This window comes from Erpetoichthys calabaricus, chromosome 18, assembly GCF_900747795.2.
Source record: "Erpetoichthys calabaricus chromosome 18, fErpCal1.3, whole genome shotgun sequence".
Classification (NCBI taxonomy): Eukaryota; Metazoa; Chordata; class Cladistia; order Polypteriformes; family Polypteridae; genus Erpetoichthys; species Erpetoichthys calabaricus.
In genome coordinates this window covers 5,082,682-5,098,091 of record NC_041411.2, presented here as the reverse complement: position 1 = coordinate 5,098,091, position 15,410 = coordinate 5,082,682, and the positions used below count along the sequence as shown (strand labels likewise).

At 40.6% G+C, this 15,410-nt stretch overlaps 1 protein-coding gene across 3 annotated transcripts in view; it reads left to right on the top strand.

Moving 5' to 3' along the window:
- ptpn11a (protein tyrosine phosphatase non-receptor type 11a) overlaps positions 1-15,410 on the top strand; it is a 37,628-nt gene that overhangs the window by 7,704 nt on the left and 14,514 nt on the right. For 2 of the 3 annotated variants that reach the window (XR_007933872.1, XM_028824301.2), the window contains exons 3-14: positions 513-707; positions 2,679-2,871; positions 5,150-5,269; positions 6,335-6,448; positions 8,717-8,813; positions 8,951-9,030; positions 9,598-9,756; positions 9,890-10,021; positions 10,274-10,428; positions 12,775-12,842; positions 13,317-13,468; positions 14,912-15,024. Coding sequence is in view for 1 of the 3 variants with exons in the window: in XM_028824301.2 (XP_028680134.1) it covers positions 513-707; positions 2,679-2,871; positions 5,150-5,269; positions 6,335-6,448; positions 8,717-8,813; positions 8,951-9,030; positions 9,598-9,756; positions 9,890-10,021; positions 10,274-10,428; positions 12,775-12,842; positions 13,317-13,468; positions 14,912-15,024 (1,578 nt within the window). In the remaining 2 variants the exon portion in view is untranslated. The remainder of the gene's footprint in view (positions 1-512; positions 708-2,678; positions 2,872-5,149; positions 5,270-6,334; positions 6,449-8,716; positions 8,814-8,950; positions 9,031-9,597; positions 9,757-9,889; positions 10,022-10,273; positions 10,429-12,774; positions 12,843-13,316; positions 13,469-14,911; positions 15,025-15,410) is intronic. The other variant, XR_007933873.1, reaches the window with a different exon arrangement.

Sequence of the window (15,410 nt, the reverse complement as noted above, 5' to 3'; positions counted from 1 at the left end):
TGAGCCCTCAAGTCCCACGCCTGTGGCTCCGATGTAACCCAGGAGGGCTGCCACCACACGTTCCGGGGGACATAGTGTGCATCCCATGGCTGCTCCCCCGGTATCAAAGGGGCGTCCCGGCCGTCCACCACACATAACAGTAGACTTCTTAGGCATAAAACCAGAAAGTTCCATCGCTGGTAGGTGAGCAAGTGATCACGGATCCTATTGAGGACAACCCTAGCAAGGACCTTACCCGGCACCGAGAGCAGTGCTATCCCCCTGGGTTACTGTGGAACTCGAAAATTTGAGTGTGCCATACTTTTGGTTGTTTGGAAAGTTGTAAAGTTTTTATCATTGTGATTGCTCGTGTGCTCTTTTAGTTGCCTGGTGATTTTTAAATAATGACTTTTTTTTTTGTTTTGTTTTTTTTTTTGTGTAAATATTTGAAACATTAAAAACTGGATTAGAGACTGTCTTTTGTCTGCATGGAGCCGTGACACTCTGTGATGTCTAACATCAATTTCCTACAGGCGAAATGGTGCTGTCACACACATTAAAATCCAGAACACCGGTGATTACTATGACCTGTATGGTGGGGAGAAGTTTGCTACTCTGGCTGAGCTTGTGCAGTATTACATGGAGCACCATGGGCAGCTGAAGGAGAAGAACGGTGATGTCATTGAGCTGAAATACCCGCTGAACTGTGCAGATCCCACCTCGGAGAGGTCAGTATTGAAATGCAGGTTGTGTACGTCATTGTCGAAATCATGCAGGCATTATAGTTCCTGTTAGGTGAATATGGTATGTAAATAACAAATACAATTCCCAAATAAAAACATTAAATTGCATTTTCATATTACAGTACAATCCCTCTTAACCGGCCACCTCGGGACTAGACCCATGGCCAGTTGATCCGACGCATACCGATTTTCATGTAGAAAAATTTTTATAAGGTATGTACTGTACCTCTTTGACTTCCTGAAGAAACCATATCCACAAGGCTTCATTCACGATTTCGCACATGGGTTTTTTTCTTGTACAACGACTGGACAGTGTGTTGTAGCGGGTCAACAGCTCAAGTCAAAAAGGCCACTTTTTTAAATAAATAATTGCCACACTCGTGGCTTAGTGAGTATGTGTGGCCGATTGGTTCCCAGGGAATTCGTGATGCGTGTGCACAGGTGAGGAGTCGTCCGCATCCGTAATTGTTCCCGTGAACTGCTAATTGCCATATCTGAACCACATCCCTGTGATAAATTGAAGCGCGAGGCGGCTAGGGGGAAAACAGGAAAGAACGGGAGGTTAATGGACACTCGGTGGGGCTGAAGAAAGCGGTCGAAGCTGGAGTAACCGGTATTGAAGACAACTGGCCGTTGAAAGGCAGCAGCAGTCGTGGAGGCTTTGGGCTGGTTGAGCCCCAGCGTGAGCGCTCTGGCCAGCTGGGGAAAGAACCCAAGTCTCAGTCCAGATAGAGCCTGACGTAGCCAGGGATTGGAGGGCTACGGGACCAGTGTGGAAGGCAGCTGCATCTGCAGGTAGGGCGACTCCCTTGTTGCGAAGCCCGATGGGAGAAGCAAGGGAGCCGCCAGGTAGAAAGAAGAAGGCACCGTGGAAAATTCATAAAGGAATATGTAAACAGAAATCACCTTCCAGGAAAGAAGGAAATACATACATCCTCTTTAATAAAATCCGTGTGTGTGTCTTCTGGTGAAGTGCGCATGCGCGGGGCACGGTGCGATGCACGATATTACTGTCGGAGAAAGTTACAGGCGTTTTACAGAAATACAAACCAGTATTACTGTGAGAGGAAATTATAGGTACACAATACAGTGACTCATATTACAGCCACATACAAGCCAGTATTACTGTCAGAGGAGATTAAAGGCATTTTACCGAAGAGCCTGTCTTCATTGCAAAAGCTCAGTCTCATCTAAATGTGTTTCCTATTTGTGGACAACTTTCATTTTCTAGTGTTACTTATGTAATATCGTTTTAGCAAATAAATGTATGCCCTTTGCCCGCTATGAGCATGTGGTTGGCTTTATACATGGATTACGCCACACAAGTAACAGGAAATGTTTTCATGGACAGCATTCGTCATCACTGATTCTCTGTTCTATCAGAAACATTTATCTTTGTTCCACATGAAAACATAAGATAACCAATTTTTTCTTTGCCATCACTGCAGACCACATGGCGTAACTAACAGATAGAAAAACAAATATTTTTTGGTGGGTTAGTCCTTTAAATGTCTTTTTTGGATAACTGTTTTTAATGTAATTCTGAGCACTCTGTCCCTAATTATTTTCTTTGATAGTATATATTTTTTATGGTCAAGTGATAAAATGTCAAAGAAAGACTTTGTAATCAGTTTAATACTGTTGTAAATTATTTTTGTGGGTGGAATATACTATATGTGTCCATTATTTTGGTTCCAGTTTTAGAATTAGATTTAAGATGCTATAATCTAATGCTTGACTTCAGTATTTTAATATGAAAATGTCAAGTGTACTGCAGAGTCCACAAAGCACTCATCATATTTGGTGGAGAGACTGCCAAAGCATTGTTTTTGATGAGTGAAACGTGGCTTTGCAGAGTCCATAGTTGCACTTGTTTCTGTTGCCCTTGTATAGATATCTGAAGGGAAGATGTATTATGGTACTGAATGCCTCACCTTTTGGTGTCTCCATCCTCAGGTGGTTCCATGGGCACCTTTCTGGCCGGGAGGCTGAGAAGCTGTTGACTGAAAAGGGCAAAAACGGGAGTTTCCTTGTGCGGGAAAGCCAGAGCCACCCTGGAGACTTTGTGTTGTCTGTAAGAACTGGAGATGACAAGGGAGAAAGCAGTGATGGGAAATCGAAAGTCACCCATGTGATGATTCGCTGCCAGGTAGGGGAGTATTTTCTGTGCCACTGATCTGCATGTTCTTGATTACCATCTTTATATATATATACGGTATATATAAAATATGCTGTATATATAAAATATGCTACCGTGTTTGTCTGTTCAGGATTTTAAATCATCTGTAGCTTGCAAACCGTTTGACGTACTGACCTGAAATTTGGTATACAACGTATTTACAACGTGACGTCTACTATCAGCTTTCGGAGTGATGATGGACCTCCAAGCTTATTCCTCTTTTTATTTTATTTTAGAATCAACTCTCGGCAGCGCGCAGCAGGGCAGCCATGCGTACTCGTTCCCTACCACCTTCACCATCACTTCTCCTACCTCTTCATATCTGAAGTAATTCTTGAGGCAGATTGGAAACTTAAGTGAAAAATTAAAGAAAATGTACTAAGTAATTGCAACACAAACACTGATTTGATCAGTTTTAACGCGAAAAGATGCCGACGAACGAAGAGAAGCAGCGAACTGCTAGGGTGGAGGAAAGAAGAGCTGCTCAAGAAGCAGCAAGCGCATCAACCTCTGAGCAAATGAATGATAAACGTACAGAGAAAGAGGCTGAAAACTAGGAATGTTCAAGTCAAGTGTATTCACTGCAGTGTGCCATTACTGGTATAGGTGTAAATGAAGAACTCGTCGATTAATGGCATAAATAGAGCTGCATGGTGTGTTTCTGTGTTACATCTGTGCACACATCCATCAGTTTTCTTGTTCCATTAATTCTTATTAGGGATGCAGGGAGCTGTAGATAGATAGATAGATACTTTATTAATCCCGAGGGGAAATTCACATACTCCAGCAGCAGCATACTGATACAAAAAAACAATATTAAAGAGTGATAACGATGCAGGTATAACGGACAGTAACTTTGTATAATGTTAACGTTTACCCCCCGGGTGGAATTATAGAGTCGCATAGTTTGGGGGAGGAACGATCTCCTCAGTCTGTCAGTGGAGCAGGACGGTGACAGCAGTCTGTCGCTGAAGCTGCTCCTCTGTCTGGAGATGATCCTGTTCAGTGGATGCAGTGGATTCTCCATAATTGATAGGAGCCTGCTCAGCGCCCGTCGCTCTGCCACAGATGTCAAACTGTCCAGCTCTGTGCCTACAATAGAGCCTGCCTTCCTCACCAGTTTGTCCAGGTGTGAGGTGTCCCTCTTCTTTATGCTGCCTCCCCAGCACACCACCGTGTAGAAGAGGGCACTCGCCACAACCATGTGATAGAACATCTGCAGCATCTTATTGCAGATGTTGGACGCCAGCCTTCTAAGGAAGTATAGTCGGCTCTGTCCTCTCTTGCACAGAGCATCAGTATTGGCAGTCCAGTCCAATTTATCATCCAGCTGCACTCCCAGGTATTTATAGGTCTGCACCCTCTGCATGCAGTCACCTCTGATGATCACGGGGTCCATGAGGGGCCTGGTCCTCCTAAAATCCACCAACAGCTCCTTGGTTTTGCTGGTGTTCAGCTGTAGGTGGTTTGAGTCGCACCATTTAACAAAGTCCTTGATTAGGTTCCTATACTCCTCCTCCTGCCCACTCCTGATGCAGCCCATGATAGCAGTGTCGTCAGCAAACATTTGCACGTGACAGGACTCCAAGTTGTATTGGAAGTCCGATGTATATAGGCTGAACAGGACCGGAGAAAGTACAGTCCCCTGCGACACTCCTGACCACAATGTCAGACCTGCAGTTCCCGAGACGCACATACTGAGGTCTGTCTGTAAGATAGTCCACGATCCATGCCACCAGGTATGAATCTTCTCCCATCTCTGTCAGCTGTTCCCTAAGGACAAGTAGGTTATACTGGCACTAATTAACACATAAAGAAATCTCTGGATATGGTGTGTATGCAGCCAGCACATGTAGAGTGTATGAGGCATTAACGGGAACTCACAAAAGCAGACAAGTTTCAAGCCGTGTGCGTGCCCGGGTGCTACTGATTAACAATCGTTAACTGTAAATGACTCCGTAAAAGTCAATAAAACAGTTGGCTTATTCCTCAGGCCGTGAACCCTCACACTGTGACGTTAGATGTTTTGAAGGTGCTGATTGGCTAAAAGTGTATATTGAGGGCTGTACTAAAAGGTAAGTGGCGTTTATGTGAAATGAATGCATACAACTGAACATGCCGGAAAGTGTAAGATATGTCATATTTATGATTTCAGTGTGGCATAGGAATCTTGTTCTGTAACAACACGCCAAATTACCATGTTCTGAATTTCTTTGGAGTGATGGGAATTTTTGCATTTTGTCTTCAGCAGGATCTTAAGTATGATGTTGGAGGAGGAGAGAAGTTTGACTCGTTGACAGACCTTGTTGAACATTACAAGAAAAATCCTATGGTGGAGACACTGGGCACAGTGCTTCAACTCAAACAGGTATAAAATACTATTTCAGCAAATAAAGCAGAGTAACAGAAAGCACATATCTGTTTTTCTTTTGTGTTATGCTGTTTGTAGCGCCTTGAGCCACAAGTGCAAATGGTAAAACAGCACTACCAGGCAGGAAGTGTGATGTAGTGGTTAAGGCTTTGGACTTCAAACCCTGAGGTTGAGGGATCAAATCCCGCTACTGACACTTACGTGACCACGAGCAAGTCACTTGACCTGCCTGTGCTCAAAATGGAAAAACCAAACGAAATGTAACCAATTGTATCATAAATGTTGTAAATAAGTTAGTGTAAATGTAAATGTACCAGGCCAAAGCAAAAATAGTTTAAAGTAAATAAATAGTGATCAAATATTTCTGATAATGGGTAGGTGTTTAAGGCATATTCAACCAAAAAAGAGGCCTCGAGGCAGACCCAGGACACGCTGGAGAGATTACGTATGTCACCCAGCAAGCCTGGTAATGCCCACCCGCCCATGCCAGAGGGTTTGGGGGAGGTAACAGGGAAAACGGATGTCTGCTGCCCCATGTGGCCTGGACTTAGATAAGGGACTGAAAATGGATAGATTTTAATTTTATAACTTGATATAAATTTTCAATTATATCTTTAGCTTGTTTTCTTTTCAATTATTTAATATAATTTTATTAGGTTTGTTTACATAAGTTAATGAAGATGACCGTCTATCATTTTTATATAAACATGCATGCAAGTGAGAAATGAGATTGTGTGCTTGCTCAACTATTGTCTTGTAATATTTCCCTTGTTCCCTACGTTGTAATAAGAATGCCTCCTAATAGTTGCTCAAATTTGGAATAAAAAAAAAACTTAAAGGAGAGCCCAAATGTTTCTGAAATCCTGAGATTTGTTTTAGAAAATCATGCAGACCCTTATAATTAATCCAAGGGAGAACAAAATGTAACAAATGCACAGGTAGCTAAAAGAAAACTCAATAGTGTAATCAAATGTTCTCTATTTGATTGTGTAATTAATGTTTTTAGGTTCTTTAAGCACTCTTGTTTTTCTTGCCTTGCTTATGATGTTTTCACCACGCCAGCCCCTGAACACAACTCGAATCAATGCAGCTGAGATAGAGAGCCGAGTGCGAGAGTTGAGTAAACTCGCCGAAGCCACTGATAAGTTCAAGCAAGGATTCTGGGAGGAGTTTGAGGTAATAAATGGGATTTTTGTCGTCGTTTTTTGGACAGTCATGAATTGCACTAAGATTATGTCCTCGGTTGCCTGCTGTGATGGACAAGGCAGGTCTTTCATTGTGCAAATGTCTCTCAAATAAAATGTGGTCACCTTTACAAATAAAACATAATGACAAAAATTGAAAATGTAACACTGCTTTTTAATATTTATGAAGCGTTAAACTTCATTTTGTTCTGCATCAAATAATTCTGAAGGATGCAGTTAATGCAGTTTCCCAGTATTGTACTTGGGGGACCACCCATGGCTGCAGGTTTTTGTTCCAACCACCTTCTAATTTGCTTGATTAAGTGAGCTGTTGTTACCCAGTTTCTGTGTTTTGGGGTCAAAGTAAAATTTACAAAACTAAATTTGGAAATTCTTTTCAGTAAAATGTAGTAGTATTGGAATAATGTAGTTTTTAGATAGACTTTATTTGTCCCCAGGAGGGAAGTTTGGCACAATATTTTCATCCTTATTTTTATTCTGCTTTTCCACGTCTTCTGTTTTTTTTTTTTTTTTAACCCATTATTTACTAATTATTGGGTCTGACACTGAAGTGGGTGCAGACTTTTGTCATTCAGTGTTGTCTGCCCAGTTGTCTGCTCTGCTGGTTTTTAATTGTCATTATTAGCATACAGCGACTGCAAAAGTGCGACGTGCATTGTTTCTCCGATGTAGAACCCTCGTTGTCATCTGAGTTCACCTCTGTTATAGGACGTTTTTATGTGAAAACAGCAGTGTCAGATCTGGGGGAGCGTGAACGTGACTGGGAGAATAAAACTGAATAAAAAAACAAAGCTAACCTTTACAAATATCGTAAATTTACACCGGCTGTTACAGACTCAAATCAAATGTGTGTTTTTATTCTAAAATAGTAAGAATAAGAGCAGCTCACTTCTCAAAACAGAGTCGAACTTTTGATTACCAGTCAGCAGTTCTTAACGTTACGCCACAAAAGTGGTTTGTATCAAAGGCGTGTCAATGTCGCACCCTAACGTGGGTTCTTTTTCTACGGTTATATTCTTGAATAGAAGCGCACTTGTTTTGTTATACTTGTACATTTTGTGAAAGTGTTTATTTGATATTTGGACTTCAGGCTTCATACATTATACACTTAATGTCTGCATTTTGTCAATTATTACCAAAACATGATAAACATTTCTTTTTTAACGATGTGTTTACATAGATCGTTGTGGACACAGAATACATATGAAATGCATGTGTTCCAAATAACGATGTAGTATTTATAAAAGGTGTGGATGGATGGATGTCATTTTGCTTGACTTCTCAGTCTATACAACTCTAAGCAACTGACACGCAGGTAAACAGACTTGAGCAAAGAAAACTGCGGCGTTGGGGGATGTGATAGCAGGCTGCTTGCTGCTTATCGACACATTTACAGGACAAAAGATGCTGATGGAGAGGTGCAAAGCGATTTAAGGTGGGATGGATCTACGAGTTTTTTTGTAGGCTCTGATAATTCTAGTGTTAATGTTCATAATATAATCCTTGTCTTGTGCTTTACTCCTCAAATATCCATCTCCATATCCGAGTATACGAGAAAGTCGAGGGGAGACCACTCCCGATTTTTTCATACATTATACGCTTCATGTCTGCATTTTGTCAATTATTACTAAAACATGAAAAACATTTCTGTTTTAACAATGTGTTTACGTAGATTGTTGTAGACATGGAACACACATGAAATGAATATGTTCCAAATAACGATACAGTATTTACTCTGTACAACTCTAAGCAACTGACACGCAGGTAAACAGACTTGAGCTGAGAAAACTTTGTGCGGCTTGCTTGCTGCTTATCAGCGCATTTATGAGACAAAAGACACTGACGGAGAGGTGCAAAGGAATTTAAGGTGGGACGGATTTACGAGTTTTTACGTAGGCTTTGGTAATTCTAGTGTTAAAGCTACATCCCAAATAGATGTACTGTATTTCTAAATGTCTTATAAATGTAAGAATCATATTGCTGTTCTTTTCTGAATGCAGAATAAGAGAAGAGAAACACCAGCATAGTAAGAGATCAATTATTATCTCTAGTTGGAACAAAAACCTGCAGCCACAGAGGGCCGAGTTTAGGAACCAATGAGTTAGTGGAATTTAAAATTGTACAAATTATGAGATGCTCCACATTTGCCAATGCTTTAGATTTTGTTGATAAAAAAATATTTATATAAATTATGCCCTTTAATGTAATCTTTTTAATTTGTCTTGTATTTCTATTCCAGACGCTCCAGCAGCAAGAATGTAAGCTGCTCTATAGTCGTAAGGAAGGACAGCGGCCTGAAAACAAAAATAAAAACCGCTATAAAAACATCCTGCCATGTAAGGGTTTTTGTTTGCATCAGTTGTAGTCTTAATTTGTTTCCCTGGTGCTCATTAAACTAAAACTCCAGAAGAAGTGTCAGTAGCATTCTGTCCTGTGCCCTGCAGTTAGCGTAACAGTTTGCTTTCTTTTGCAGTTGATCACACTCGAGTCGTTTTAAATGATGGTGATCCCAATGAACCTGGTTCTGATTATATTAATGCTAATAAAATTATGGTAAGTATGGTGGCATTTTTCCAATTGTGACTTAAGATATAAATTTATCTTTTGATAAATTATCTTTTGAATTTTCTACATCCTTAAGTGAAAATACAGGATTCCTTCTAAATAAATACATATACTGAATTTCACATTGTGTTATATTTTTCTATGCTGTAAATTAACACTAAGCATTTAACTTGTATCATATTTCTGAATCGGTCAGTCATTTTCTAACCCGCTTAGTCCTGAACAGGATCGTGGGGGTTGCTGGAGCTTACTTCAGCTAGCATACGGTGCATGGCAGGAACAAACCCTGGGCATTGCAAAAAAACACACACACAGCCCTACCATGCACAAGGGCAAATTTAATATTGTAAAATCGCTTAACCCACATGTCTTTGGACTGTGGGAGGAAACCAACGCAGACACGGGGAGAAGATGCAAACTCCACACAGGGAGACACGAACCCTGGTCTCCTTACTGCAAAGCACTACCGTGCCAACCATATTTCTGAACGTCGGGCTGAAATGCCGCCTGTTGGTATTGACGGCATTTTGTTCTCTCCTTTTCCCCCTTCTTCAGCCCGAGTTTGATTCAAAGTGCAACAACACCAGGCTAAAGAAGTCTTACATAGCCACACAGGGCTGCCTGCAGAATACCATCAGCGATTTCTGGAGAATGGTGTTCCAGGAGAACTCCAGGGTTATTGTCATGACCACCAAGGAAGTGGAGCGAGGAAAGGTGTGCTTGGGAACCTCGGCGGGATGTTGTAAAGTTTTCTTTTCATTGTTATCATGTGGTGGTTTGTGTACTGAATCTTAAATAACTCCTAGATCTATTGTTCTTGTGTCTTTCTTTCCACGTTACACTCCAGAGTAAGTGCTTGAGGTATTGGCCTGATGTGTCTGCACTCAAAGAGTATGGAGCAATGCGTGTTCGTAATGTCAAGGAAACGTTGGCACATGACTATATTCTGAGAGAGCTTAAACTCTCCAAGGTTGGGCAGGTTAGTACAGCAATAAATATTTGATTCGCCTATTGCCCGTGCCTCTTTTCACTTTGGCACTTGTGGTACCACATAGGCCTTGAAAATGCAAGTGTTTCACTCTGTGATCTTTGTTGGCGCATTATATAAAAATAAATGCTTGGGTTGGGCAACTTTATTTTGACCATATTAAAAAACAGAATTCATAAAGTGTGCCTTGCTTGATTATAATGCTAGCTGGCTTTTGATTTATTTAATATTTGTGCATTTTAGGGCAATACAGAAAGAACGGTGTGGCAGTACCACTTTAGAACCTGGCCAGACCATGGTGTGCCTGGTGATCCTGGCGGCGTGTTAGACTTCTTAGAGGAAGTTAACCATAAGCAGGAAAGCATCTTGGAGGCAGGGCCGATTGTAGTGCATTGCAGGTAAGCAGAATTTTTCTTAGCTCTGTATTGTTTAGAAAATTCGCAGTATCATGCTAACAGATTTTATTTATTTTTTGTTTAATGTGAAAAAATGATTACTGTAAAGAGAGCATACAATAAATAAAACATTTAAGGAGTTGAGTTGTATGAGATTCAGAAAGTCTGCAGAAGACCCACTAAAGTGATAAAGGAAAGACTGTGCGATAGACGCACTAAAACAGGGGTGTCGAACTCCGGGCCTGGAGGGCCGCAGTGGCTACAGGTTTTCATTCAAACCCTTTTCCTAATAAGTGACCAGTTTTCACTGCTAATTAATTCCTTTTCCCTTCATTTCAATAGTCCTGTTTTTAAGGATTCAGTCCTCTGAATTGATTTGTTTCTTCATTAAATGGCAGCCAAACAGAAATGAGACGTGAAACGAGCCAACAGATGACCAGCTAAACTGGGATTTCAAACTCCAACCAGTCTCTTAATGAGAAGCTGATTCTTGCTGTTAATTAAACCCGTTATTTAATTCCATGGCTTGTTGCTGCTCTCATTCTGCCACAGCAGATATATCCAAATTTGTTGATATTTCTGTTTTTTCTAAGAACACCGTCAAAATGTTTTGGTGACCTGAGAGATCAACCCTACTGAGCTCTTCACCTTTCTTTATTTTCAGATATTGTGTAATGGGCACAGGTGAGCTGGTCATATGGTGGCTTGTTTGATGTCTCATTATTGTTTTGCTACTAATTAAAGAAAAAGAGACAATTAAGGGGCCTGAGTCAAGTTAATTAAAACTAAAGCAAAAAAAGTTAATTAGCGGTAAAAACGGCACACTAATGAAGAAGATGGTTAGAATGAAAACATGCAGCACTACGGCCCTCGAGGATGGGAGTCTCACACCTGTGCACTAAAAAGTAGTAATGGAGTAAAGTAAAACTGACGGTGGTAATTAATTTACAATAATTGTTGCTGTAAATGACTTGTTATTGCCTAAATGTTTGTACTCTTGGCATTTCTATGCATTAATAAGATCAGGGCCATATAATAAAAGCCATATTTAAATTTCTCAAAATAGATGTCTGAATATAAATACAAAATGTAAATTAGAGAGCAAAGAAAAGCTGGAAGTTCAAACACCAAAAATTAACCATTTAAACAATATGAGTAGTGAACATATGTCTGATACACCATGTATTGAGTGTGCGTTTACCTGTTATACTTAGTAGATAGACAGATAGATCTTTATTGTCATTGTCACTTTTACAAAGGAACAACAAAATTGAAGGTGCAGTCAACTCAGTGTGAGGCATAAGAGTTAAAAAGACGAGAGAAAATAATAACAAACCGAATAGTAATAAAAGTACTTTACAGAATATACAAATTGCACTTAAGGTCTATATTGTACATTGGGAGAGTGATACAGAGTAGTTTTTATTCTGAGTTCAGGCCGTGATTGCTTTTGGATCAAAGCCGTTTTTAAGGCGGTTTCTCCTGGTTTTCATTGCTCTGTATTTCTTGCCCAATGGCAAAAGCTGGAAGAGTCGATGACCGGGATGTGATGAATCCTGTGAAATGTCTATTGCTTTTTTGCTTGTTCTGGAGGGGTAGATTTGTTCCAGAGTGGGGACGGTACAGCCAATTGTTCTCTCTGCTGTCCTGATGACCCTGGGGTGCGCTTTCCTATCTGCCGTACCACACACACAGTCCGTACGTGAGCGCACTCTCGATGGAACAGTGATAAAAGGCAAGGAGCAGATTTTTGGGGAGATGGTTCTTCCTGAGGATTCTCAGAGAATACAGTCTCTGCTGCGCCGCCTTCAGCAGCTCCTTGGTGTTGGCACTCCAGGTCAGGTCAATGCCCAGAAACCTGAGCACCGGGACCCTCTCCACACAGGCCCCGCCAATGATGAGTGGCTGGATGTCAGTTTTGTTTTTTTCTAAAGTCAATAACAAGCTCCTTCGTTTTTGTGGTGTTGAGGAGCAGGGTATTGACTCTGCACCACTCTGACAGCCGCTCCACCTCGTCCCTGTATACCAGCTCACCCGCCTTGCCATCCGTAAACTTAATGTTCTTGTTGCTGTGGTCGGTGGGGACAGAGTCCTGTGTGTAGAGGGTGTAGAGGAGCGGGCTGAGCACACAACCCTGTGGTGTCCCAGTGTTGAGGCTGAGAGCAGTGGAGGTGTGGGGACCCAGCCTGACCCTCTGGGAGTGACCAGACCGGAAGTCCAGTATCCAACTGCAGTCCCAGATCTGCCAGTTTGTAACATCATTAGTTTTTATCTGTTATTAAGAGTACGGCAATATTTTGATTGTTTGATAGTTGTAATCTACAACGTACCTTTTATTTATTACTACAGTGCTGGGATTGGACGAACCGGGACCTTCATTGTGATTGATATACTTATTGACATCATAAGGGAAAAAGGTAAATCCTCCTCAGTTTTCAATTTTGCCTCCTCAGTTTTCAATTTTGCCTTTAATAGCATCACATAAGAAATCGGTGTGATCATATTTGTCATCGGATTAGGGCTCTGGACCCGATCTCAAATTCAGCCTGTTTTTAGCTAATCAAATCCAGGGCCACCTTCCCACTCTGAGGCTACGTATCTGCACTGGCAATCGGAAGGTTGCTGGCTCGAATCCCGTAAATGCCAAAAGAGACTCTGCTCTGTTGGGCCCTTGAGCATGACCCTTAACCTGCAATTACTGAGCGCTTTGAGTAGTAAGAAAAGCGCTATATAATTGCAAAGAAATTTTATTATTATTATTCCTCATCAGCCCCGTCTTCTCATGTTTTTTTTGTTAACCTTGGGAGTGATGCACAGTAGCTGCAATTTGAATCCTGTACTTTAGCATTTATTTTTACTAATGACTTGTGTCTTTTGTCGTGTTGTTACAGGGGTAGACTGTGACATAGATGTGCCCAAGACCATTCAGATGGTGCGATCGCAGAGGTCAGGAATGGTTCAGACAGAAGCGCAGTACAGGTTCATTTACATGGCAGTACAGCACTACATAGAAACCTTGCAACGTAGGATTTTGGAGGAGCAGGTGAGTCTGCACACATCTCACATACGGCACGTTTTACATGCGCTTCAATAAACTGATTATTCACTGAATTCTGATTTCTAAAATGACATGTTAGTGAAACCGGCTTATTGGGCTCGGAGAAACCTGATTAACAGAGGTAGGTGGATTTCTCAGTGAATAGCCCAATGCTATGGCCGTCTAAACAATGAACTGGATTACTGTTGTCTGCGTATGACCGTTGCTTTCTGTCAGCCCGAGCGTGTTTTTTTTTTTTTTTTGTGTCACCTGTGGGTAGAAGCATTCACAAAATGTCCAGAGGCAAATGTTTGGGTGATCCCATTATTCCTTCACCTGGCTGAAATATTCTGTCTCAGTATTTCAGAAATTGCTACATTTATGTTGATGAGCTGAATGTAGAGTGCTAAAGTCAGCAACACAATCTCAAGAGTAGTTAAAATTAAGTCCAATTACTTTTGAAAGTAACATGTAACTTAATGCAGTACTTACCTTACTGAAGTAAATATTCCTGTGTCGTTCTTATTCCAGCAGCACTGGGTGTAAGGCAAGAAGCACACATACCAGTATGCCGCTCCTTCACAGGGCTCAGTGGCACAGCCAAGCAGAAAAGAGTATGCTGCATGCAATCCAGCAACAGAAGCCTGCAAATAAATTGTCAGTTTGACTAAACTTATTTGTGAAACACAAGAACGTCATCACAGGCATCCTGCTCAATTTCTGACTCGCAGAGGCCGATGATGACGTTTTAACTGTTTTTTTATTTTTTTGCACAGCTTTTTGACAAAGGAGAACTCCAAACGATTATTTGCCCACATAAATGCACATTTTTAAGAGTACCAGGTTTCTGCTTTATAATATAGATAGATAAATTAATTTAGTTTAATTTAAAATGTAAATTTAGTTTAAATTTATTAATTTAATTAGAATAAGTCGCCTTAACCCGATTGTGCATGTAAATGCAATCATTTACATCAAATACAAGATGTTAAAGCAGCAGCAGCATTAATATATTCGTTATATGTCAACGAGATTTATTTTCTATTAAAGTGTCTATACAAGTTGCAATTAAAATGAATTGCAGTACAAGTTAAGGAATAAAAGTATGTGACTATACAGTAAAATATACTAACAAAGAAATTAATAACAGGCAATTCAGTAATTTGAACCAAACAAATGAAAAAGCAATGAAGTAGAAAATTGACAATTATGTTTTAGTGGCTTGTGTTTGCTGCCATTTCAGTAGATTTGCTTGTCCCCAGCGTGTTTGTCTATGAGCCCCCCAGATAGCTCTGTAAAAAGACAGAGAAACCACTTTGGTTTCTTGGGTAACAAGTGGATGCCTATTTCTAAGCCTTTCATTTTAAATGGTATAGTCGATTCATTAATTTGATAAAGCAACGTAACAAATAGTGCACCAATATTTTCTTGTCTTATTCTTGTTCACAGAAGAGTAAAATAAAAGGAAGAGAATACACAAACATTAAGTATTCTTTGTCTGATATGACAGCAGGTGACCAGAGTCCGATCCCTCCTTGCACACCCACCCCGTCCTGTACAGAGTAAGTAACCCTTTGGAGAGCTCAGCTGAGCATCTGGTCTCTCTTTTCTGATTTTAAGTTTTCCAATACTGTTGTAGAGTGTTTTCAGTCTATTTGGTTGTGTAATTCTGCCTCTTTTTGTTTTTTTGGAAATACATTGATTTAATTAAATGTGCTGAAACAAACTTGGTGCGGATTTATATTAATTTTTTCAAAAAAAGCCTTTATTTCTGTTTGTTGTGGCTTCGTATTTTTCAAAGTGGGAACTGCCCAGAAGTGTTCCTGTGAATGAACAGTCACTGTTGTGCTTGTAGTTTCCAGTAGATGGTGCTAATGTTGTTAAATCAGACAAGAGTTGCTTGATTTCTGCTGCCTCAGTGCAGGTGTAGTCCTCCATTGTCTTATTC